The 24,527-nt window shown below is 48.1% G+C and overlaps 1 protein-coding gene across 1 annotated transcript in view; it reads right to left on the bottom strand.

Moving 5' to 3' along the window:
• LOC119951552 (oocyte zinc finger protein XlCOF6-like) overlaps window positions 1-24,527 on the bottom strand; it is a gene marked incomplete at its 5' end in the record, with an annotated part of 36,511 nt that continues 11,984 nt past the window's right edge. The window contains 3 exons of the mRNA XM_038774744.1: window positions 1-3,956; window positions 7,868-8,229; window positions 11,399-11,413. Of these exons, the coding sequence (XP_038630672.1) occupies window positions 2,724-3,956; window positions 7,868-8,229; window positions 11,399-11,413 (1,610 nt within the window). The remainder of the gene's footprint in view (window positions 3,957-7,867; window positions 8,230-11,398; window positions 11,414-24,527) is intronic.

Here is a 24,527-nt window from a genome sequence, read left to right as displayed (position 1 = left end):
TTGATATTAAATTTAAAAAGTTTATTCAAAGAAACTTTAAGACATTGACTTTTACAACTTCATGTGGGTGATCAGTCTGTAGCAGCGTAACCCTCTCTGGCTCCTTCTTTGACAGTAATTCTTGTGGAATTCAGCCTCGGGATTCTGGCTCCTTCTTTGACAGTAATTTCCTTGGAACTCGGCCTCGGGAATCTTCAGTACTTGGCCAGCAAGAAAGACCTTCAGAACCTCTGCTTTTATCCCCAAAGTGACCATTACCTCAGGTCAGAGTTGGGCCTGTGGTCACATGACAATTGGTCAATTTGGTCACTGGATTAATTTAATTGGATCCCCAATTACAGACACCACCTTCTCTCATTATCTCAGACAGGAATACAATAGAACTGTTTCATACTGTCCCTTTATTTGATTCTATACAATCCCTTATTCATACAGTTTCAAATGTTGAGGCTAATCAGAGCTTGAAGGTCTCTCTTGCCAGTACATTTATCCTCATTGCATTCTGTACAGACACAGCAATTGAGCTTTTACATTTTTATAGCAAATAAAACTCAGACTCTGATTATAACTACTGATTCATTATTGATTATTTAATTGTCACTCAATTAAGGCTCATTACTTAATCAGTCATCTGTGACTGACTGGCAGCTAATTAATACAGTCATCTTTAATTAATACATTTGGTTAATACAATATCCACTGGTTGAAAAAGACAGTTTTATGGAAGACAATCACTTTCTTTCTTACTAACTTTGATTGGATTGAACAATGAGTCTCAGACGTGAGCCAGACTTTGGCAGGATATGATACCCTGTAGCTTCACAAAATTCTGGAACAATTTGTTACTTTAAACAATTTCACCTTATTCATCAGTTTTGACAAACAGTTTGGTTTATACAGAATTAATTTTTAAAAGACAGGTCCAGTCAGGTTTCAGAGTTTAACTTGGCTTCCTTAACCTTGTTACTTATAACAATGAAGATGATGAGCGATTGATGTTTAAAAAGAAATATTATTCATGAGGCAGACCCAGAATTTCTGACATTACAACAGTGACTACACTTCAAAAGTACTTCAAAGGCTGTAAAAAGCTTTAGGAGATTGTGTGGTCATGAAAGGTGTTATAGAAATAGATATAGAATCCCTTGAGTGCAGAAGGAGGCCATTCAGCCCATCGATTCGGCACCAACCCTTCAAAAGAGTACTCGACCCATATCCACTCACCCACAACCCCATAACCTAACCTGGACACTGAGGGGCAATTTATCAGGGCCAATCCCCCTAACCCATACATCTTAGGACTGTGGGAGGAAACCAGGGCACTCAGTGGAAACCCACACAGACACGGGGAGAACGTACAAACCACACACAGTCAGTGACCATAGCCAGAATTGAACATGGGTCCCTGGTGCCGTGAGGCAACAGTGCTAACTACTATGCCATTGTGCCACTCAAATAAATATAACTTATTTTTAGAACTAGTTTCCAAACTTGGATACATCACACTCGGTCCACTCACCAAGATCACTCATAAAGACCGAGACTTGATTTTATGTAGCAACCATGTCTTTTTCACTGCATTTCAAAGACCCTGTGAAAATCCAAACACAGTATCTCATGAAAGTATTTGATTTAAAACAGAATGATTTGTTGTGATTTGGGATTCACTGCCTGACAATGGTGCAGGAAGTAAATTCGACTGTAACTTTCAAAAGTGAACTGGACAGATTATGCAGGAAAATAAACTTGCAGGGTGATGGGACCAATTAGATTGTTCATTCAAAGAGATAGCATGGGAATGGTGGGCTGAATGGCCTCCTTCTTTGCCCTTTGATTCTCATTTACATTTGAAGAAAATCTTAGACTTGAACCAGAGTTTGGCAGTATTTGGGAAATACCTGAAATCCACTTCCTACGAGGGGATAGAAGCAGAGATGATGGAATGGTTTCCAAATAGAAATTGGATGGGCTTTTGAGGGAAATAAACGAACCGGGAATAGAACAGGGCAATCATTTGATCAACAGAAACCTACAAGTTGTGAATCTTTGGAATTCTCTACCCCAGAGGGCTGTGGAAGCTCAGTCATTGAGTGTGTTTAAAGCAGAAACTGACAGATTTCTAAATACCAATAACACAAAGGGATATGGGGATAGTGTGGGGAAAAAGCATTGAAGTGGATGATCAGCCATGATTGTATTGAATGTTGGAGCAGGCTCGATGGGCTGAATGGCCAACTCCTGCTCCTATGTTCCAATGGTACAAAGATGCAAGAGACACCCAGATAAATTAGACAAAAGAACCATGTAACCACCATAGCCCATCTTAATTGCAACGTGGCTGCTTTGGGAACTAAATATCTTCCAACATGCAAACACCTATTCATTCTGTGCTTCTCGTCAAACCTGGAACCAGGTAATCGCAACTAGCCTCAAAAATGGTCAGCCCACCGGAGGCAGAGGTGTTAGACCGGCCAGTCCAGCAGAAAGAAACCCTCCAATCATCACCATTCACCAGATGTCAGAATTAACAAAATGCAGTCCTGGATGTCAGTGAGAGCAGAAACAATAACAACGGAGCCAACAGCTGGAATTTGTGAACTTGTTGGAGTCACAACAGGTATGATGAATCACAAACCCCCCTCCCCACATTGAGAGCAGATGAATGGTCTCCCCCCCCAGAATTAACTCGCTAGTGTCTCTGGATCATTGAATGTCTCCCCTGCTCAGAGCAGGTGAATGGCTTCTTCCAGGTGTGAACTCGCTAGTGTTCCTGCAGGGTGTATGGATATCTGAATCCCTTCTCTCACCGAGCAGGTTAACGCCTTCTCCCCTGTGTGAATGCGCTGGTGTGTCTGCAGGCTGGATAACCGAGTGAATCCCTTCTCACACTGAGAGCAGGTGAATGGCTTCTCCCCAGTGTGAACTCGCTGATGTATCCGCAGGCTCGATGAAGTAGTGAATCCCTTCTCACACTGAGAGCAGGTGAACGGCTTCTCCCCAGTGTGAACTCGCTGGTGTTTCCGCAGGTCAGATGACTGAGTGAATCCCTTCTCACACTGAGAGCAGGTGAACGGCCTCTCCCCAGTGTGAACCCGCTGATGTATCCTTAGGTTGGATAACTGAGCGAATCGCTTCTCACACTGAGAGCAGGTGAACGGCCTCTCCCCAGTGTGAACTCGCTGGTGTATCTGCAGGTGGGATGACTGAGTGAAACCCTTCTCACACTGAGAGCAGGTGAACGGCCTCTCCCCAGTGTGAACTCGCTGGTGTGTCCGCAGTTCGGATGACTGACTGAATCCCTTCTCACACAGAGAGCAGGTGAACGGCCTCTCTCCAGTGTGAACTCGCTGATGTATCCGCAGGTTGGATAACTGAGCGAATCCCTTCTCACACTGAGAGCAGGTGAACGGCCTCTCTCCTGTGTGAACTCGCTGATGTGTCCGCAGGTTGGATAACTGAGCGAATCCCTTCTCACACTGAGAGCAGGTGAACGGCCTCTCCCCTGTGTGAATTCGCTGGTGTGTCCGCAGGTCGGATGATTGAGTGAATCCCCTCCCACACAGAAAGCAGGTGAATGGCTTTTCCCCAGTGTGAACTCGCTGGTGAATCTGCATGCTCCTTAAAGTAGTGAATCCCTTCTCACACTCAGAGCAGATAAACGGCCTCTCCCCAGTGTGAATCTGCTGGTGTGTCCGCAGGTCGGATGATTGAATGAATCCCTTCCCACACACAGAGCAGGTGAATGGCTTCTCCCCAGTGTGAACTCGTTGGTGTTTCTGCAGGTTGGATAACTGAATGAATCCCTTCCCACACACAGAGCAGGTGAACGGCCTCTCCCCAGTGCGAATGCGTCGATGAGCTTCTAGTGCAGATGGAGCCCTGAATCTCTTCCCACAGTCCTCACATTTCCACCGTTTATCCAGGGTGGGGGTGTCCTCGTGTCTCTCCAGGTTTGTCGATCAGTTGAAGCCTCCTCCACACACAGAACACGTGTGCAGTCTCTCCCCGCTGTGAATGGTGTGATTTTTTTTTTCAGACTGTGTAACTGGTTAAAGCTCTTTCCACAGTCAGTGCTCTGGAACACTCTCACTCGGGTGTGTGTGTCTCGGTGTTTTTCCAGTCACAATAATGTTTTGAAGCCGACAGAAAAGACAAACATTTCTCCTTCTAGATTCAAAGTCCGGTGATATTCAGTGCCAAGGAATTGGGAGACTCAGTCAGATTGAGACGTGACGTTTGAGATTTCTGTCTGTAATTCCTCCTCTTCTAATTTCCTGTAAAAACAATTTACAAAAGTTACTTTTCTTCTCCTCATTTTGGAGAAGGTATCCTGAGGGTAACGACAGTCTGGCCATGGGGTTAATCCTCCGGGTCCTCAGTCTTATTGAGTAATGTCCCCTTGGATCTATTGTGGTGGTGATTCTTCTGTATTTTTGTTATTATGGGAGGGTTTATGTGTTGTTGACTTTATCCTACTCTGGTACAGACGGGGCTTTTATCCGTGAAAGGAGCAGTTTGGGGAAACTTTGGTGCCTCTGGTGTAAAGTGGGCTGGAGGAGGGGGTAATGGCGCACGGCCGATTGTGGTGTGAAAATCTGTTCCTGTTCTCCCTGTGGCCTAAATAATGGCGGCAGTTAATCTGCAAATTCTCTCAGGGAATGTACGGGGATCCATCACCCTATCAGAAGGAAAAAGATCCTCTCCTTTCTTAAGGAGAAAGTCGACATGGCTTTATTACAGGAAACACATCTGGATTATGAGGAACACTTTAAATTGAGGCGAGATTGGTTGGGGCAGTTTTTTTCACCTTTTTTTCATCCAGTAACAGGATTGTGGCGATGCTTATTATACACTATCCAAGCAGTCAGGGTAACCCTGCCGATTACAATGTGCATGTCAATTTCCTTTGTGCCGGTGCCCCATCTCCCTCCCCTCCGCCCCCTTCACTCGTCGTTTCTGGGTCCTTTCCTGGGCCCTTCACTGTACAATGGGAGTTATCTGTTATTTACAAGTGGACGGTGCCTGGCTGGTCCGATACCCTGAAGGCTGCCATTTGTGGGCACGGCCCGATGCTCATAACCATGGACATTGCCTCTCAATAGGCTGTGCAGAATTCGACAAGTCTGGGGCATACCCAGAACATGTGGGCATGGTTTGCCAGGCCCCGCTGGCACCATTCACATTTGTCCTCCGTCTCCGGGAAGAACCTGCTCATTCGGGTTCTTGTCAGGTGTGCTCTGTGCACAACATTCAGCTGCATGAAGCTTAGCCTTGTGTAGGAGAAGGTGGAGTTGGTCCCGTTCAGTGCTTCGCTCCAGAGTCCCCACCCTATTCCCGTCCCTCGCTCTTCCTCCCATTTTTCCTGGGTTTTGTCAAGTAAGGAGCGCATCCTTATTCAGAGTTGTCCGTACAGGTCCCCACAGTTTCCCTTCCCCAGACTGTCTGTGCCCAGTAACTCCTCTTGCATTGTGCTTCTCAGGGTTCCTGGGTATGATGGTGTCTCCTTGTGGAGAAAGCTTTTGACCTGGAGCTCATCCCTGTTTGGTAGGTCCAGTCTCTCTGTCAGCTCCTATTTCCTGTCTATTTCCTGTTTAAAAGTCCCCAACCATCAGTGTTCCTCCGTCCTGTCTCCACCCCTTGAAGGTGGCGGCGAGAATGGCTGGTGCAAACCTATGGTTGCCGCAGATGGGGGCCACGATGGACACATCGGTCAGACTGAAATGCTGCCACATCTGGTTCCAGGTTCTCAGGGTCACTACCACCACTGGACTGGAGTGTTTTGCTGCCGGGGATGGGAGTGCAGCCGTGACGAGGGCCCGGAGGGTCGTTCCTGTACATGAGGACTCGTCCATCATCACCCATTCCGTGTCAGGGTCCTTTCCCCATCCCCTTACTCCGCTGTGGCTGCCCAGTTATCAAATTGCAAATTCAGGAGGGCCAGGCCTCCCATGTTTCTTCTCCATTGTAGTACTATTTTAGGGATTTTTCAATTCTTGCCCCTCCGCACAAATTCCATAATCATCTTATCTATTGAATGGAAAAAGGCCTTGGGGATGCAGATCGGTAAGGATCTAAACAGGAAGAGGAACCTGGGCAGTACGTTTATCTTGATCATCTGCATCCTCCCCGCCAGGGAAAGCAGGAGTCCATCCCATCTCTGTGGGTCGTTTTTGACTTCCTCCGCCAGATTGGTCAGCTTCCACTTGTGGATCCGTGTCCACTTCTGGGAAACCTGGATCTCCAGATAGCGGAATTTATTTTGGGCTATTTTAACTGGGAGGCCCTCCAGCTCTGCCCCTCCCCATTCTGAATTCTCCCTCAGTGAACCCGAACAGGCGCTGGAGTGTGGAGACTGGGGGATTTTCACAGTAACTTCATTGCAGTGTTAATGTAAGCCTACATGTGACAATAATAAAGATTATTATTACACCAGTCTCTCTCTGTTATTCTTTACCTGGCCTATTTTCCTCATGGCTGCCTTCTTTCTCAGCTGGTGAGCCAGCAGGCGGCTAGCCCTCTCCGTGCTCATAACAGATCCCCCATGTCTGGCGGAGTTGGTGCACTGCCTTCCTGGTGGATAGCAGGTGAAAGTTCTTTTGCAGCTTCTTCCTCTCCAGCAGAAGCTCTATGGTCAGGGCCTCGGAGTATCGTCTGTCAACCTCTAGAATAGAGTTGATCAGTTGCTGCCTAACCGCTCTCTCTTCCCTGTCTCTACCAGCCTTTTGGCGATTATTTCTCCCCTAATCACAGCTTTCAGTGCCTCCCAGAACGTGGAAGGTGAGACTTCCCCGTTCTGGTTGTTAGTGATGTACTTGCCGATGGCCGGTGATGTTTTCTGGCAGAAGACCTTGTCGGCCAAGTGGGTCGCGTCCAACCTCCATGTGGGGCTTTGGGCTTGGCCCGTCTCCAACCTCACATCCATGTAATGTGGAGCGTGGTCTGAGATTACAATCATGGATTATTCCGCTCTGGCTATTTCTGGAAGCACCGATTTCCCCACAACAAAGAAGCCAATGCGAGTGTGGACCTTGTCTACTGGTGAGAATGAGAATTCCTTCTCAGCCGGGTGTAAGAACCGCCAGGGATCCACTTCCCCATCTGTTCCATGAACCGCCAGGGATCCACTTCCCCATCTGCTCCATGAACAGCCAGGGATCCACTGCCCCCGTTTGCTCCAGGAACGTTCCCAGTTCCCTCGCCATGCGTGTCATTTTCCCTGTTCTAGGATTGATCCGTCAGTCAATGGATCCTGTAAACAGTTGTGAAGTTCCCCCTCTCATCATCAGGCCGTATCCCCCCTCTTCCATCACCCCCCCCCCCCACCGCACCATATCCCCCCCTTCTATCTCCCCCCACCCCACCGTATCCCCCCTCTTCTATCTCCCCCCCCACCCCACCATATCCCCCCTCTTCTTTCTCCCCCCCTCACCACCGTATCCCTCTCCTCTATCTGCCCACCTCCAGACGCTCTCTTCCCAGTGGGAGATGTGCCGCGGTCCCGCTCTCTCTCGTACTTCCTGGCACTAGCTTTCCCGCTGGTGTGTGGCCCCCTCACCCAGGATCGATCTGACCCGCTCCTACACCCGCTCTGCTTGTGTTCCTGCTGTCCCCTCCTCACCCTCTCCTGCGCTCTGCTCTCCTCTCCCCCTCCCTCCTATCCGCTGGCTCCTTTGTTCATTGCGAGGTGACGCAGTCGGAGCGACCTGTGAACCCTGTCGATCTCTAGCGGTTTGGGGAAGCTGTCCCTCCCAATCAGGTTGCCCAGCATTTGGGCCACGTAGTCGATTGGGTCCCTGCCCTCGATCCCCTCTGGCAGGCCCACTATCCGAATGTTCTGCCTCCCTGACCGATTCTACTGGTCCGCGACCTTTTCCAGCTCTCGAACTGTGCTGCCCTGGGCTTCCAGTTTCCTCCACATGCCATTGAGCACCTTCTGCCTGGCGGCTAGCACCTCCGCCAGCTTGACCGTCACCCTTATCTCAGCCTTAATGTCATCCTTCATTGCGTTTAGTTCCTTGGTTAGGAACATCCTCCAGCCATCGCCTGGTCGGGGTAGGGGTGGGGCTTGTTTTCTGGGTGGCCGGTCTCCCTCTCTCGGGAGACTGGAGACCCCTCGCCTCGTGGGCCCGCCGACCCGCTTGCTCGCCGCTCCTGTCACTTGCCGCAGTTTCTGTGACCCTGCAGCCTTTCCAGCTGTTGCTTCCTGGCATTTTGTTGTCCGCAGTATTGCTGAGGGTGAGGGGATGTCTAAGTCTGATTTTGCGGCTAAATTCGGCCGACAGTGCCTATTTTTCTGTTGGATGGAGAAGAGCCACCTGATGTTTGACTACTCAGCACATCCCCGTCACAAGTTCCCTCTCTTTTGAATGTTGACTTGAAACTGCGACCTTATGCTCCGGCGATAAGGCTGGAGGACATCCTTCCGACAATCGTGCGGGAGAACCAGACTGGGTTTATACGGGGAAGATTTTCCAGGAACAATGTTGGAAGGTTGCTGAATGTGATTCAGGCTTTTCAGAAATATCCATTGGATGGGCTGCTGATCTCCTCCGATGCAGAGAAAGCTTTTGCTCGAGTTGAGTGGAATTATCTGGTGTATCCGCTGCGAGGTTTCGGGTTGGGTGAGGATTATATTGAGTGGATTCAATTGTTATATCACAGACCGGCAGCGGCGGTGATCACCAATGGTTTAAGGGTATCGCAGTTTGAGCTTCAGAGAGGGACGAGGCAGGGCTGCCCTCTGTCCCCCTTGTTGTTGGCCACTGAACCATTGCCAGAGGATATTAGATCGCATCCTCTGATGTCGGGACTGGGGGGTGGGGTGAGGCAGCACAAGATCACCCTGTCTGCAGATGACAGGCTCCAGTTTGTGTTGAACCCCAGTGTTTCAGTCCCGGCCATTATTGGGGTAGCGGATATTTTCATTCAGATTTTAACATTTACAAAGTAAAACCAACACAAAACGCCTAAACCCACCCCAACTCCCTAACCGACCTCTCCAACTCCCTTCTCTCCCCCAAAGCAGTTGACGGTAACCAGCTCCTTGAAATTATAGAACATAGAATCCCTACGGTGCAGAAGGAAGCTATTCAACCCATTGAGTCTGCACCGGCTCTTTGAAAGAGCACCCTACATAAGCCCATGTCTCCACCCTATCCCTGTAACCCATTAACCCCACCTACCCTTTAATGTAAGCCTACAAAGCCTCCGTCACCCTGCTCCAACCCCTCACCTACTCTGCGTTCGCCACCCAATAATAGTATAACCGGTTCAGCACAGCCAAACCCCCTGACTGTCGCCCTCTCTGAATCACCGTCTTCCTAATCCTTGCCACCCTATCTGCCCACACAAACGATTAAACCAACCTATCCACCCCCAGAAAGAACAATTTTGGCAAAAAGACCATTAGGCACTGAGATAAAAATAAAAACCACAGCAAAATGTTCATCTTAGCCAGCAGCACCCGACTGTGGATAGATTTAGTGCCTTCTCTGGTTATAAGATGAATTTTACTGAGTCAGAGGCCATGCTGGTGGGGGGAGGAGGAGTGTTGAAGGGTAAGCCCCCCTCCGCTTGCTAAGTTCCTAATCAGATGCTCTCCCCATGGGATTTAAATATCTGGGAATGTGAATGACCCCTCTTTCAGACAGCTATATGGGGCTAACTTTCCACAGCTGATGGTGACTATTAGGAGGGACCTTGTCCGGTGGTCGGCTCTTCCGATTTCATGGTGAGGGAGGATCACCTTCATTAAAATGAATGTGTTGCCCAGACTGTTGAACCCTCTGCAGATGCGGCCTATACTGCTGTCGACCAGAGTCATTAAATAAATTAATGGAATGATTAATACATTTATCTGGAACAAAAATAAACCTCACCTCAAGTTTGTTGAGCTCCAATCACCAGGAGCTAAGGGAGGTTTGTGTCTCCCGAATATCTGGCTTTATCAATTGGCCTCTCATCTTATGTTCATATGGAATTTGGTTAGGATAGACCCAACATCCTTCAGGTTGGATATGGAAGCAGGCCAGCCAGTTCTCCTTCTGTCCAAAACTGGCATAGGCTGATTACGGAATGTATCCCATTGGAATTTTTAATGTCTGTACTTCATTCTAAGTCTGATGCATTTGTTAAATTATGAGACCCGTGTCTCAAATACATGTGTTCTAATCTGGTTGACCTGCTCCTCCAGGGCTTTCCATCAGTGAATTCAATTCAACTGAGCCCAGAGTAGGGCACAGTGAGGCACAATGGTTAGCACTGCTGCCACACAGAGCCAGAGACCCAAGTTCAATTCCTTAAGTGGCTGTCTGTGTGGAGATGCGCATACTCCCTGTGTCTGCGTGAGTTTTCTCTGGGTGCTCCGGTTTCCTCCCACAGTCCAAAGATGTGCAGGTTAAGTGGATTGGTCATGCTAAATTGCCCATTACGGTCCAAAGATGTTAGATTAGGTGGGTTGGCGATGATCAATGCACCGGATTATGGGGAGAGGGTGGGGAGTCTGCTTTTTCTGAGGGTCAGTGCAGGCTTGAAGAAGCAAATGGCTTCCTTCTGCACTATAGAGATTCTGTGTCATCTATATTATTTTAATTCAACTATGCTGTTAGTTTGTTTTGTAATATTTTGGGGTATGCGCCCTGCATTGTTATTCTTCTGTTTTTATATAATCTTATCCTCTTTCCCCACTTACTATGTTAACCTGTCAACTGGTTGTACAATTAACCTGGCATTTCATATGGAGGCTCTGGTCGCTCAAATATCCTGCTATGAATTAATTCTGCAATGTGTTGCTTGTAATTATGCGGCAATATCTCTTGTCCCGCTCTGTGCCCATTTTCCACCAATTTTTCTGTTATTCTGTTGCATTCATTATTTTAAAAATGGTTAAAAAAAGGCATGACAAAAGAAACATTAAAAATCTGTCCAACTCATCCTTGAATATATTCAGTGACCCACAGACTCCACTCGTCCCTGAGGAAGAGAATTCCATAGACTAATAGCCTTTTGAGGGAAGAGATGACTGGAAATATATAAATAGCTACAGTACAATATTACACAACCAGAAATAATAATAAATGCACTTTATTACAGACCATAAATAATATATCTAATTTAAAAATATAGACATATCTCTGTCAGATATTAATTTACTGTCCCATTAAAATGTCAGTCCTGTACATCTTTGGGTTTGCGGGGATTAGACTCAAGCAGACATGGGGAGAATGTGCAAACTCCACACGGGCAGTGAACTGAGACCGGGGATGAACCAGTTCCCTGGTGCTGTGAGGCAGCAATGCTAACCACTGCGCCACCATACTTTATTTAAAGAAAAGAAAATAATATTTAAACGTTAACCCGGACACCAACAGATTGCTTGCAGTTTCTTAAGGCAAATTACCGCGGATGCTGGAATCTGAAATGAAAGAGAAAATGTAGGAAAATCTCAGCAAGTCTGGCAGCATCTGGAGGGAGAGAAAAGAGCGAACGTTTCGAGTCCGATGAGTCTTTGTCAGAGTCATTAGACTCGAAACGTCAGCTCTTTTCTCTGCCAGACCTGCTGAGATTTTCTAGCATTTTCTCTTCCTTTAATTGTGAAGATGATGTGGAGATGCCGGCGTTGGACTGGGGTGAGCACAGTAAGAAGTCTTACAGTACTAGGTTAAAGTCCAACAGGTTTGTTTCAAACACGAGCTTTCGGAGCACTGCTCCTTCCACAGGTGGAGGAAGGAGCAGTTCTCCGAAAGCTCGTGTTTGAAACAAACCTGTTGGACTTTAACCTCGTGTTTTAATTGTGAACATTAGGAAAGAGACCATCCTTTTAGCCAGACAAATAAATGTGTCAAGCTGAGGGAGCAAAGGATGTCTATGTCTTTAAGAGAGAGAGAGACCTGGGCCAACCTTTGCATAGTCTGCACCCTCCCTGGATTCACTTCCTTTCCCTTCAGTTACTGCAAGTGACCAATTGAAGGTGAGAATGAGAAAAGAAATGGAAAGGGGGAGAAAAGAAAGTGTTTTACTCACAGATGTTGGAGACAGGAGTTTTTTTTCCTTCACTTCCGCTGTGACATCACAATGGGACCCTGCCTGAATCAGCCAATAGGAGTTACTCTATTCCGCTGTGTCATCACCGGGTTCCAGTGCGCAGGCCCGGCGCTCCCCGCCCCCTCCCGTTGTTTCGCCCGCCCCCTGAACAAGGGAGAAAAAAACCGACAACAGAACCTCCTCGAGACAAGGTTTCCAGGCAACCGCCTGACGGCCAGAGCGAGAAGCCAATCGGTGATCTCCCCCTGCCCACGACTGCGCACGTCCAATGGAGAGGGGAAGCTGCGCATGTGCAAAGGGTAGCCCGCCTCATGACCTTTTCCTGAGCTATTGACCAATAGGAAGAGTTGGAGGACCGGAAGGACTCTGGTCCTCCAGCTAATCAGCGCGGGCTTCGTGTGACTGCTGGATTGAACTTCACAATGACGCAAACTTCCTCCTGTCTCCAACATCTGTGAGTAAAACACTTTCTTTTCTCATTTTGACCTTCAATTGGTCACTTGCAGCAACTGAAGGGAAAGGAAGTGAATCCAGGGAGGGTGCAGACTCTGGAAAGCTTAGCCCAGGTCTCTCTCTCTCTCTTAAAGACATTGACATCCTTTGCTTCCCTCAGCTTGACACATTTATTTGTCTGGCTAAAAGGATGCTCTCTTTCCCAGTGTTCACAATTAAAGGGCTGGTTTCCCCAGGAGATGGCTGATATTTAAGGGGCCAGTAAACAGGACAAATCCAACCCAGCCAATTACTTCCCTCTTGGAATACTCTCCATCATCAACAAAGTGATGAAAGGAGTCACTAACACCGCTATCAAGTGGCATTTACTTAGCAATAACCTGCACATGGACGCTCAGTTTGGGTACCGCCAGGCTCACTCAGCTCCTGACCTCATTACAGCCTTGGTTCAAACATGGACAAAAGAGCTGAAAGCCAGAGGTGAGAGTGACTGCCCTTGGTATCAAGGCAGCATTTGACCGAGTATGGCATCAAGGAGCCCCAGCTATACTGGAGTCAATGGGAATCTGAGGGAAAACTTTCCATTGGTTTGAGTCATACCGGGCACAAAGGAAGATGGTTGTGGTGGTTGGAGGTCAATCATCTCAGGTCCAGGACATTACTGCAGGAATGATGGGTTTCCTCCAGGTGCTCTGGTTTCCTCCCACAAGTCCCGAAAGACGTGCTTGTTAGGTGTTTTGGACATTCTGAACTCTCCCTCTGTGTACCCGAACAGGTGCCGGAGTGTGGCGACCAAGGGCTTTTCACAGTAACTTAATTGCAGTGTTAATGTAAGCCTACTTGTGACTATAATAAAAGATTATAAGGAGAATTGGGAGGGTGACTATTAAATACAGCAGCATGAGACTGGATGGGGAGTGTGTGGAATGGAGATTTAGAGCATTTGAGGGAAAGAGACAGAGCAAAGAATGTTCGCTAGAAACTAGATTTGTCTGTTCTGAATTTCTTATCCTGCACTGACAGTGATCACTTTTGTAAAATCTTTTTGCAGGAAGTTAGAACGAGAGGAGTTTGAGGTAGATATCTCAAACTAAATATTGCGTCAAGAACTGACTGAGTCACTCAATTCTTGGGAACAAAATATCATCAGTCTTTGAATCTAGAAGGAGAAATCTTTGTCTATTCTGTCTGCTTCAAGAGATTTTAAACATCAGTGTGTCAGGAAAAGCACTGAGACACACACACATGTGTGAGACTGTTACAGAGCACTGACTGTGGAAAGAGCTTTAACCAGTTACACAGGCTGAAAAAATACTACACCATTCACAGCAGGGAGAGACTGTTCTGTGTGTGGACGAGGCTTCAACTGATGGTCCAACGTGGTGAGACGCAAGATCACCCGGACCATGAAGAAAGCATGGAAATGTGAGGACTGTGGGAAGGGATTCAAAGGCCCTTACGGGCTGGAAAGGCATCAACGCAGTCACACTGGAGAGAGGCCGTTCATCTGCTCTGTGTGTGGGAAGGGATTCACTGACATTGGCAACCTGCAGAGACATGAACGAGTTCACACTGGGGACAGGGCATTCACCTGCTCTGACTGTGGGAAGGAATTTACTCGGTTATCCCACCTGCAGAGACACCAGAGAGTTCACACTGGAGAGAGACCATTCACATGCAGTGTGTGTGATAAGGGATTCACTCAGTTACCCAACCTGCTGGTCCACCGTCGAGTTCACACTGGGGAGAGGCCATTCACCTGCACTGTGTGTGGGAAGGGATTCACTCGGTTATCCCACCTGCGGACACACCAGCGAGTTCACACCGGGAAGAGGCCATTCATCTGCACTGTGTGTGATATGGGATTCACTCAGTTAGTCCACCTGCAGTCACACCAGCGAGTTCACACTGGGGAGATGCCATTCACCTGCACAGTGTGTGGGAAGGGATTCACTCAGTTATCCAGCCTGCTGAGCCACAATGTCACTCACACCAATGAGAGACCCTTTAAATGCTCTGACTGTGGGAAGAGTTTCAAAAGATCTCAGGCGCTGATGATCCACCAGCGCATTCACACTGAGGAGAGACCGTTCGGCTGCTCTCACTGCACAAAGAGGTTTAAAACATCATCCAACCTGATGAAACACCAGCGGGTTCACACCGGAGAGAGGCCATTCGCTTGCTCCAACTGTGGGAAGGGATTCACTCAGTCATCCCACTTGCTGAAACACAATGTCACTCACACCAATGAGAGACCCTTTAAATGCTCTGACTGTGGGAGTGGATTTAAAAGCTCTCAGGTACTGGTGATCCACCAGCGCACTCACACTGAGGAGAGACCGTTCAGCTGCTCTCACTGCACAAAGACATTTAGAACATCATCCACACTGTGGAGACACCAGCCAGTCCACACTGGAAAGAAGCCATTCACCTGCTCTCACTGTGGGAGGGATTCACTCAGTCATCCAACATGCTGAGACACCAAAGGGTTCACAAGTGATGACGGGTTAGATTCTGCTGTTATTCCTGCTGTTAATCACATCAAGGACTGAACCTGGAGTGGGTGGAGAGGTTTGTCTCCTCGTCAACTCCTCCTGGTGCTCGGACGTGGCGACTCTGGCGAACTACTGCTCCCCGGACCTGGAATACCCGACTGTGAAGTACCGTCCATACTACCTTCCACGGAGTTCACTTCTGCCATCATCACAGCGGTCTACATCCCACCCCAGGCGGAAGTGAAGAAGGTGCTTGATGAATTGTAACCGCTATAAATAACAATGAAGCAGAATAACCGGAGGCCTTGTTCATCGTGGCCGGGGACTTCAACCAGGCCAACCTCAAGACTATATAGCCAAAATTCCACCAACACATGTCCTGTCCCAACAGGGGCCCCAACATCCTTGACCACTGCTACACAAACATCAAGGGCGTGTAGCCATCTAAGATGGACACTGGGCTACAAAATGGAGTACTGCTAAGGCTGCAGGGAAAAACAGTCTTAGTGAGGACAAGCAGCTTGCAGAAGACTAATTTGCATTCTGCACGTACAGAAACCAGTTTCTGGCCAGGTGCAGAGTTTCAACCAAAGGTGCAAATGGAAACAGATCTGCATAGTAATGAGGTGATCCAGATCCAGACCCCGCACAATAGAAACATTTAAGTATCAATGGATACTTTTCCGTAGACGCCCAGACAGAATGGCGCCACAGCAACCAACACAAAGAGCCGTAGGGACTGCCCCACCCATCGAGGAACGACCCTCAGATTGGGGAGTTTGGAAAATATCGATTGGGAGAGACCCAATCGATACCCGGCAGGTAAAAGAACCGCCCCAAGGGGGCACGGACTTCTAGGACCTATAAGAGTAGGTCCCGCACATGGTTCGGTCTGCTTTGCTCCGGCTCAGGACTGCTTGCTTGCTCCGGCCCAGACTTGTTACATCGCATCCTGACTCCAGTTTCATCACCAGCCGTTGAGCCTCAGCCATCGAACTGTAAGTGCCAATACAACGATCGCTACGTGATCCAGACCTTGCTAGATCCTGACAACGTTAAGAATCAGAAAGTTGCAGACCAAGAACGGGACAAAGGCCTTGTTCCCTGACCATGCCTGTTCCTGTCTAGATAAGTATTTAGTTGTTTAGTATTAGAAGTAAGTTAGTCTCTTTAGCGTATGCATGTGTATTTATTATATTTGTTATAATAAACACCAATCGTTTGGACTTACTAATCGGTGTTAAGACTTATTGCTTTGAACCTGACCTTGATATACTTGTGACGGTGTCTCAATACGGCACCTGGCGACTCCGAGCATAATTACATATACAGAGCCATAGTAGTGTTAAGCACACGGCCTTTAAACGGAGGCGTGTTAATCACACTCCAGTAAAACGAGCAACATTTAGTGGCGACATCCTGACGGGACGCGGTTACAAGTGGCACCCCCACTCCGTCGAGGACCCAGAAATTTGAATTAGAAATCTGATTGGAGAAAAAGGAAAAATCACAAGTGGTCAAGGTGTTCAAACCAATAAAGATAATTCGGAAGTGTGTTTTGTGCATGCGTACTAACAGGGTTGTAAGGTAAACCTGAGAGCTTTTTGTTGAGACGAACTGTCGGGAGTTTTGTGAGCGGAACATAGCGAAAGCCTTACCCGTCTTGTAAAACATTACCTCAACACCCCCTGTCCTAAATTAAGAGAGAAAGAGAAAATGGCCATGCAGGCAATGGAACGCCTCATGAACCCAGAACGGTTTGTGGTCGCAGCGACCAGCAGTAGCCGAGTAGGTCAGTGTCCCGTGTGGAAGCTGGAACTCCGCAAGTACCTGAAAGGAAAGGGATGGCCCCTTTGGGATGAGTTCTGTATGAATGAGGAGACAGGTCCCGGAAGTATAGGACATACTTGGTGGGAGAACCTCTCTCAAATTCATAAGAAAAATCCGAGTAAAGCACGCAAGCCGATGGCAATCGTGTCCTGTTTGGCACAGTTGCGAGGCACTGAGGAGATCGTTCAGACGCTCCGAGCAGAATTAGAAGAGAGAAACAGGATGAGCAAAGTTGATGTCAGGGACATAGAAAAGGAAAACATGGAACTAAGAGGGAAGCTGGCAGAGAAGGGTAGAGAGGTGGATGATGCCAAGAGGGCACATCAGTCATGTCTAGCCCATCTGAGCAGTTCCCAGACCCAGTATGAAAAAGCCTATCAGGATGTGCAACGCGCCGTCCTGATAAGAGAGGAATCGGAAAAGCAGGTAGAGGCATTGCAGAGGCAATGCTCTGACCTTAAGGCAGCGTTAAGAGCACTCCATGCTGCCACCACAGAACAAAGACAAAGCACAGTGGATCATGCCAAGTGTAGGAAGCAGATTGCGGAGCTGCAATCTCTGCTTTCAGTGCAGAATGGGTTCCAAAGTACTTTTGGAACGCAGTTAGATGAGGAGAATGCCCCAGACTGGCAGGAATTGAGTGAGACAGCGCAGCGCTATGTTCAAGGAACATGTGCGCCAGCACCGCAGCAGAAAAGAAAAGCACCCCAACCTCCAACAGATCAGATAGTTACCGCAACTATGAATCCAGTCACCACCCAAAGGAAAGCGACCACAGAAGGCGCACCCGATATCACCTACACCACCCCCTTAACTGTAACCCAACTCAGGGACGCGTGTGAGAAAATCACTCCGTTTCTCCCACCGCAGACCCCCACCACTTTTTCGCGAAAGTGAAACAGCAGGCAATCATGTACGGCCTGGACGAGAGAGAGCAGGTTAAGCTCACGGTTCTGAGCTTAGACCCGTCTGTAGTAGCAGCCCTCCCCGACCCACAGAACGTTGGAGGAGGCACACTAGAGGAAATGCACACCTCCATCTTAGATGCAATGGGATACAATAGAGGAGACCCAGTCGAAGGACTAAATAAGTGCCGACAAAAAAGGACAGAGCATCCCACAGCATTTGCAGGAAGGCTGTGGATCCATTTCAACGCAGTTTTCGGCGATTTAAACCGAGCGCATTTGAACCGTGAAAACATGGTTAAATGGACGCGCACCATAATTTCCCATGCCACAGATGCAGGACAGAGTGCTTGCAATAGCTATGACCCCTCAGAAGAGGCCCATAACGAGAAATGGGTTCTGAAAAGATTGTCCCGCGCTTGGGAACAATCGGTTCAGGGCAGAATTAAAATAAAGACCCCAGAGGAAGCTCAGGCTGCTGCGGACATTCAGACAGTGAGAGCACACCAAAGACCCGCATGGGTAAATGAAGGGAAGAACAGCCCTCCACAGAAGTTGCTCGAATGCTACAACTGTGGCCAATTAGGACATTTTGCAAAGGAATGCTATGCACCCCAAAGATCACAGAGAGGCCAGCAGACAGGCACTCTGAACAGAAATAGAGCAAAGCCGATCCATAGTATAGGAATACAGTCAGGACAGACCAATGTGGACGGAACGGACTGACGGTGTTCGGGCTCCCCCACTTGGGTCTGTGACACTCTTTGGGATCAATCCGGAAGACCGGTAGTCACAGCTAAGGTTAGAGGGAAGCCCATAGAGTTACTTTGGGACACAGGAGGGTCCCGCACCACAATTAATTCCACCACCACGGCACAGGCAGACACGTGGCCGACCACCTCCACCATCACACTTAGTGGTTTTACAGGACACTCACAGCAGGGACACATTACAGCCCCCGTAGCAATCCAGCTAGGGAACATCTCTACCAAACACCCCGTCGTTTTAGTAAATCTTCCCCGTACAGCAGAACACATATTGTGAATAAACTTTATGAATGCCCATAGCCTGTCATTCGACCCACATAGCCTGTCATTCGACCCAGTAAACCAGTGTGTCTGGCGAATGGCAAGGTCAGACAGAGCACCCGCTACTCTCACAGTAGGAGAGTACGCTAATCGGATTAGCGCATTAGGCGACTATTCTTTCGACCTGACTACACTAAGCACGGACAGACAAGTGAGAGCAGTTTTAAATAGTCACCGGACAGCATTTGCCAGTCACCGGCACGACTGCGGCAGAATGACTGGACAAGTTCAAGTTACCGGACCTGACCCCCGACCATAGAAACAGTACAGATTTTCCCTAGAAGCAGAGAGAGAAATAGGGAAAGTAATAGGTAGCTTATTGGAGCAAGGGGTACTTAGAACAGTAGCCTCGACCAATAATGCTCCTATTTGGCCAGTGAGAAAGCCCGATGGACCATGGCGACTGACCATTGATTATCGGGAGCTCAACAAAGTAACCCCAGCAGTAGCCCCCACGGTAGCAACAAGTCCCGAGACCATGCTCAAACAGGGACTCAACTCCAAATATTTCACGGTATTGGACATTAGCAATGGCTTCTGGTCAATCCCATTGGCAAAGGCGTGCCAGTACAAATTTGCCTTCACATTTAAAGGACAGCAGTATACGTGGACATGCCTCCCACAAGGATTCCACAATTCACCCTCCATTTTCCACCGACAGCTGGCAAATGGTTTAGAAAAATTTACCCGCCCCGAATGTCTGGTACAGTATGTGGATGACCTATTACTGCAGACAGACACAAAGGCAGAGCACATTACGCTTCTGGCCAAGCTCCTGGAACTTTTAACCTCGATTGGATGTAAAGTTAACCCCAGAAAGGCCCAGATATTGGAAAATAAAGTGATGTATTTGGGTACAGTCATCACACACGGCAAACGCGAGATTGAATTCAAAAGGATTGATTCGATTGTCAAATTGCCCCTTCCCCAGAATGTTTCAGCCCTCCAGTCGTTCTTAGGACTGGTTGGGTACTGTCGGAACCATATCGATGGATTCGCGACAAAGGCAGCCCCACTCTCAGACCTCCTTAAGAAAGGAGCACCTTGGGAATGGCTTCAGCAGCATACAGAGGCTGTGGAAGAGTTAAAGAAAGCCCTTAGCGCAGCACCCGCGCTACAAGTCCCAGACCAACTCTCCCCCTATGCAATAGAGGTAGCGAGCACAGATCTGACCCTCTCGGCCGTGTTACTTCAGGAACGGCACGAGCAGCTACGACCCGTGGCTTATGCCTCAAGACTTTTAGACCCAGTAGAACAAGGATTCTCAGCCTGCGAGAGGCACCTCCTAGCAGTTTTCTGGTCAGTTCAATACTTTTCCTACATCACTGGACTCAACCCCATCACCATTTTGACCGAGCACACCCCCACACAGTTACTCCTAGACGGTCGACTGAAGGACGGTTCAGTTAGCCAGATTAGAGCAGCTAGGTGGACGTTACTTCTACAAGGACGGGACATTACGGTTAAACGGACCCGCACACACACATTTTTAGCCGACAACCTCCAATATCCAGGACAGCCCCATGAATGCGAAATTGTAGCACCGCTACACAACACAGGACCCTTCATAGCGAAGACACCCCCCAGGAAGATAGGGAACCCACGACAAAGCCCCCAACACACAGACACGTGTGGCCCACTGAAGATATACGTGGACGGTTCATCCACAGTTTTAGATGGTGAGCGTATCACTGGATGCGGCATCTATGCAGAGGACACGCAGGGTCGCGCTTTAGAGGAGATTGCATTAAAATTGCCAGGTCACTTAGGCGCGCAGGCAGCAGAGCTCGCGGCCATAGCTTACATAGTGGACCACCCTGATTCCTTCCCCAGCCCGGCAGACATATATTTGGACAGTCTATATGTCTGCAACAGTTTAACGGATTTTCTATCCCTGTGGAGGACACGAGGTTTTGTCTCCGCAGACAGGAAACCCCTTCCATCAGCCCCTTTACTCCGCCACATCCTAGACAAAGCGAAGGATAGGACCTTTGGAATTATCAAAGTTAGGAGCCACCATAGGTCATCCCCCCCTGGAAATGTAAAAGCCGACACACTGGCAAAAGCAGGTTCCAGGCGAGGACACTTTTGGACACCCCCAGCTAGCGCACCAGCTAGCGCCCCTGTGAGTGCAGTTCAAGTCTCACAGACGGACATTAAAGATTTAGCCGAGGCACAGAAGCAGGATGAAGATCTCAGGGAGATTTTTAAAGGAAATTTTGTGCCACAGTACGATAAGTTCCGACACGCTCTGACCACACATGAGGGTGTGATCATCAAGGACCAGCTTTATGTAGTCCCGCAACAGGATAGAAATCAAATGATTGCCTTGTTCCATGACGGTCATGGACATCAAGGGATCGACCCGACCACGAGGCACCTCCGGCAACTCTGTTGGTGGCCTAATTTAAGGACCGATGTTACCCATTACATCGAGAATTGCCTTATTTGCGCCCAGAATAACCCGGAGAGATATTCCAAGAAGGCACAGCTTCGGCATACTCGACCAGTTAATGGCCCTTGGACAAACCTCCAGATCGACTTTATAGGACCATTGCCCCCTTATAGGAATGGCTATAAATACGTGCTGGTTGTAATTGATACCTTTACCAAATGGGTAGAGGCATTCCCCTCACGAACAAATACAGCTGAGACAGCTGCAAAGATCCTGACCCACCACATCTTCACGAGATGGGGTTTACCCAGAAGTATAGATTCGGACCAGGGATCTCACTTCACAGGACGTGTCATGAAGAACGTCCTGACCATATTCGGCATTAAACAAAATTTTCACATTGCGTATCACCCACAGTCAAGCGGGATTGTAGAGCGCATGAATCGGACCCTAAAATCGACGCTTAGAAAAATGGTTCAGGAAAACAATTCTACATGGGATTCAGTACTCCCATTTGCACTAATGTTTATCCGCAACACGGTTTCAACATCCACAGTTTTCACCCCACACACACTCATGACCGGACGCCCTATGAAAGGTACAGAATTCCTTTTAGGACTGGACATGACTAGCCCCGAAGTGACGGCCCTCACGCATGAGAAAGCTGTTAAAGACCTAGTTGAGACTGTGAGGTCTGCACAGATCGCAGCCGCAGTTCAACTGGGAAAACAACGCAAACAAAGCACAGCTTGCTTTAATAAGAACGTACACCCCACAGAATTTCAGGTTGGGCAACAGGTAATGCTATCTGTGTATAACCCCAGCAGTTTTTTGGCACCAAAATATTCCGGCCCGTACTCAATTTCGGACAAAATTAGCCCCTCAGTTTACAGGATAAAATACCCCAATGGAAAGACTGCGTAGTTCCATATTAACCAACTGAAGGCATATGGAACACAGTCTAATCACTGCACACCATGTCCTGCTAGACACAGCAGAACATCTCGCCCCGCCCACTAGAGACACGTTTCCACCATCCCCCTCACAGACCAGTTCATCATCGGACTCGCCCACGACTCCGCCCACTGACTTCAGACCACGCCCCGAAACGCCCACAAGCTGCCACAGCAGAGACAGCGAAACTGACACTGACTTTGAGGACAGCCACAGCACACAACCCTACAGCCCCCACTGTAGCGACTACGACCCCGACTCCAGTGACCCCATGGAAGTCACCTATGTTAAATACCCAGACCCACCACCCGACCCCGACGAACCCGACAATACCCCTTCAGGTTTAGACCCCACACTTTGGCACAGGAACAATTCATACAGATTTGTCCGTAACGATGAAAGTGACCCCCGGTCACATAATTCCAAGATTGCATGCCTGATCCACACAAGGGTGTGGGATCCGGGAGAGCAGGACGACACGGTGTCTGAATCCCGATACGGCAACCCCTTTGTAAACCTGTTCACAGAGGCAGAGGAAAAGTGAGGTGTCCAGATGATGTAAAATAGGAACCACTTGAGGGAAGCGATATCCTTTCTGATGGAACCTGCACGTATGTTTTGTTTGTAAGTTTACGTTTGTTTGTCTTTTAATGTTAATGGTTCAGTTGGAGGTTGGCCACCTTCTTTTCAGCTAAAAAGATTGTGACCACCTCACATGATGGCTAAAATGTATGGAGCACAGCTCAACTTTTCACAAGGAGCATCTTGGCTCCTCCCTTGTTTTTTAGGTGCCCCTCTATTCGGTGAATAGAGGCTGCAATCCCACGGTTAACACATTCTTGCCCGTTCATTCCAGGTTACTCAGGCAGTGGAGAAACGGCACTGAGGACCCGCCCTGTCTGAGAACCCATTTTGGTCAGCCAAGCTCGGGTACGGCACAGCACGCCTTACCTGGGGATTTCATCCAAATCTTACCCGTAGCGGCCCATACGCAACTCATTCGACCTTTCGTTTCAAAATTTGCTTTCATTTTTCATTAGGTAGCCCTTAGGCCGCCATCCCACATGCTATTTACATCCAGGAACATTCGGATGGTAAATTGGCAAAGCCTGCGAGACAGCTCGCAGGAGGAAAGTTGTTAGGTGTATTTCTGCTCCTAAATTCACTTTTGAGAAAAAAAAAATGAGGGGAGTCACAGGGAGTGACTTGGCCAGTCATTTAAGGGTCAATTGGAATGAGAGGACAGATACACTAACAAGTACGGATATTAAACTGTGTATTGACAGATACTGTGCTTGATCCCATAGCTTTCGAAAGACGAAAGAGGGTTCACGGCAAGGATCGGCCATACAGAAGGAAGAGGACAAAGAGAACGAAGAGAAGACCATGATGGAAGCCTATCTATTAGTTTTAAACGTTGTTGTATTTGTATATGTGCAAGCAAGTCACGTTTCCCCCAAAATCCTCGCCGTTAATGTTTCCCTCACACCAACTCCCCTGTGCTCAGCACTGATCAGCAAAGTTCAGACCTGGTGCACAAAATTCATGACATGGTACTCAATGTCGTACGTGATTGAATCACTGTTGGTGATTGCAATTCTCTGCATCATTGTACAGACCCTCAGGTTGAGGAAATGGAAAAGGAGAGCCTCCCGTTCCTGCCCCTCAACCATTTACGGAGTTCGATCCCCTATTTTTCGGTTTCACCAATCCCCCCAACCCCTTGATGAATAAAGCAATATGTTAATAAAGAAGACACTAATGTATTATATTGTTCTGAACTCGACTGCTGAGTCAGAAAGTGATATGTAATGTGGTGTGAATGGATAAGGTTTTTAGACTGTAATAAAATGTTTAAAATGAGATAAGGATAGTACTTGTGATAGGTAGAGGTTCCCGGTTATTGGTAATGCATGTCCCCTTTGACATAGCGCCAAGTAGAAATGTGAGTTAAAATTTTTTTTGCCATAGTTAAGGACAGAGTAGACGCCCAGGGACTTGCTAAGGTCAGGGAACACAAAGAGGGCACCCAAAGGCACTCGAAGAAACGTGCATAGGTGATCCTTCACAATTTCTTGTGAGGATCACAAGGAGGGAATGTAGCCATCTAAGATGGACACTGGGCTACAAAATGGAGAACTGCTAAGGCTGCAGGGAAAAACAGTCTTAGTGAGGACAAGCAGCTTGCAGAATACTAATTTGCATTCTGCATGTACAGAAACCAGTTTCTGGCCAGCTGCAGAGTTTCAGCCAAAGGTGCAAATGGAAACAGATCTGCATAGTAATGAGGTGATCCAGATCCAGACCCCGCACAATAGAAACATTTAAGTATCAATGGATACTTTTCCGTAGACGCCCAGGCAGA

This window comes from Scyliorhinus canicula, chromosome 17 (assembly GCF_902713615.1).
Source record: "Scyliorhinus canicula chromosome 17, sScyCan1.1, whole genome shotgun sequence".
NCBI lineage: Eukaryota > Metazoa > Chordata > Chondrichthyes > Carcharhiniformes > Scyliorhinidae > Scyliorhinus > Scyliorhinus canicula.
Note: the sequence above shows the minus strand (reverse complement) of the source record. Positions and strands in the feature narration are given on the sequence as shown.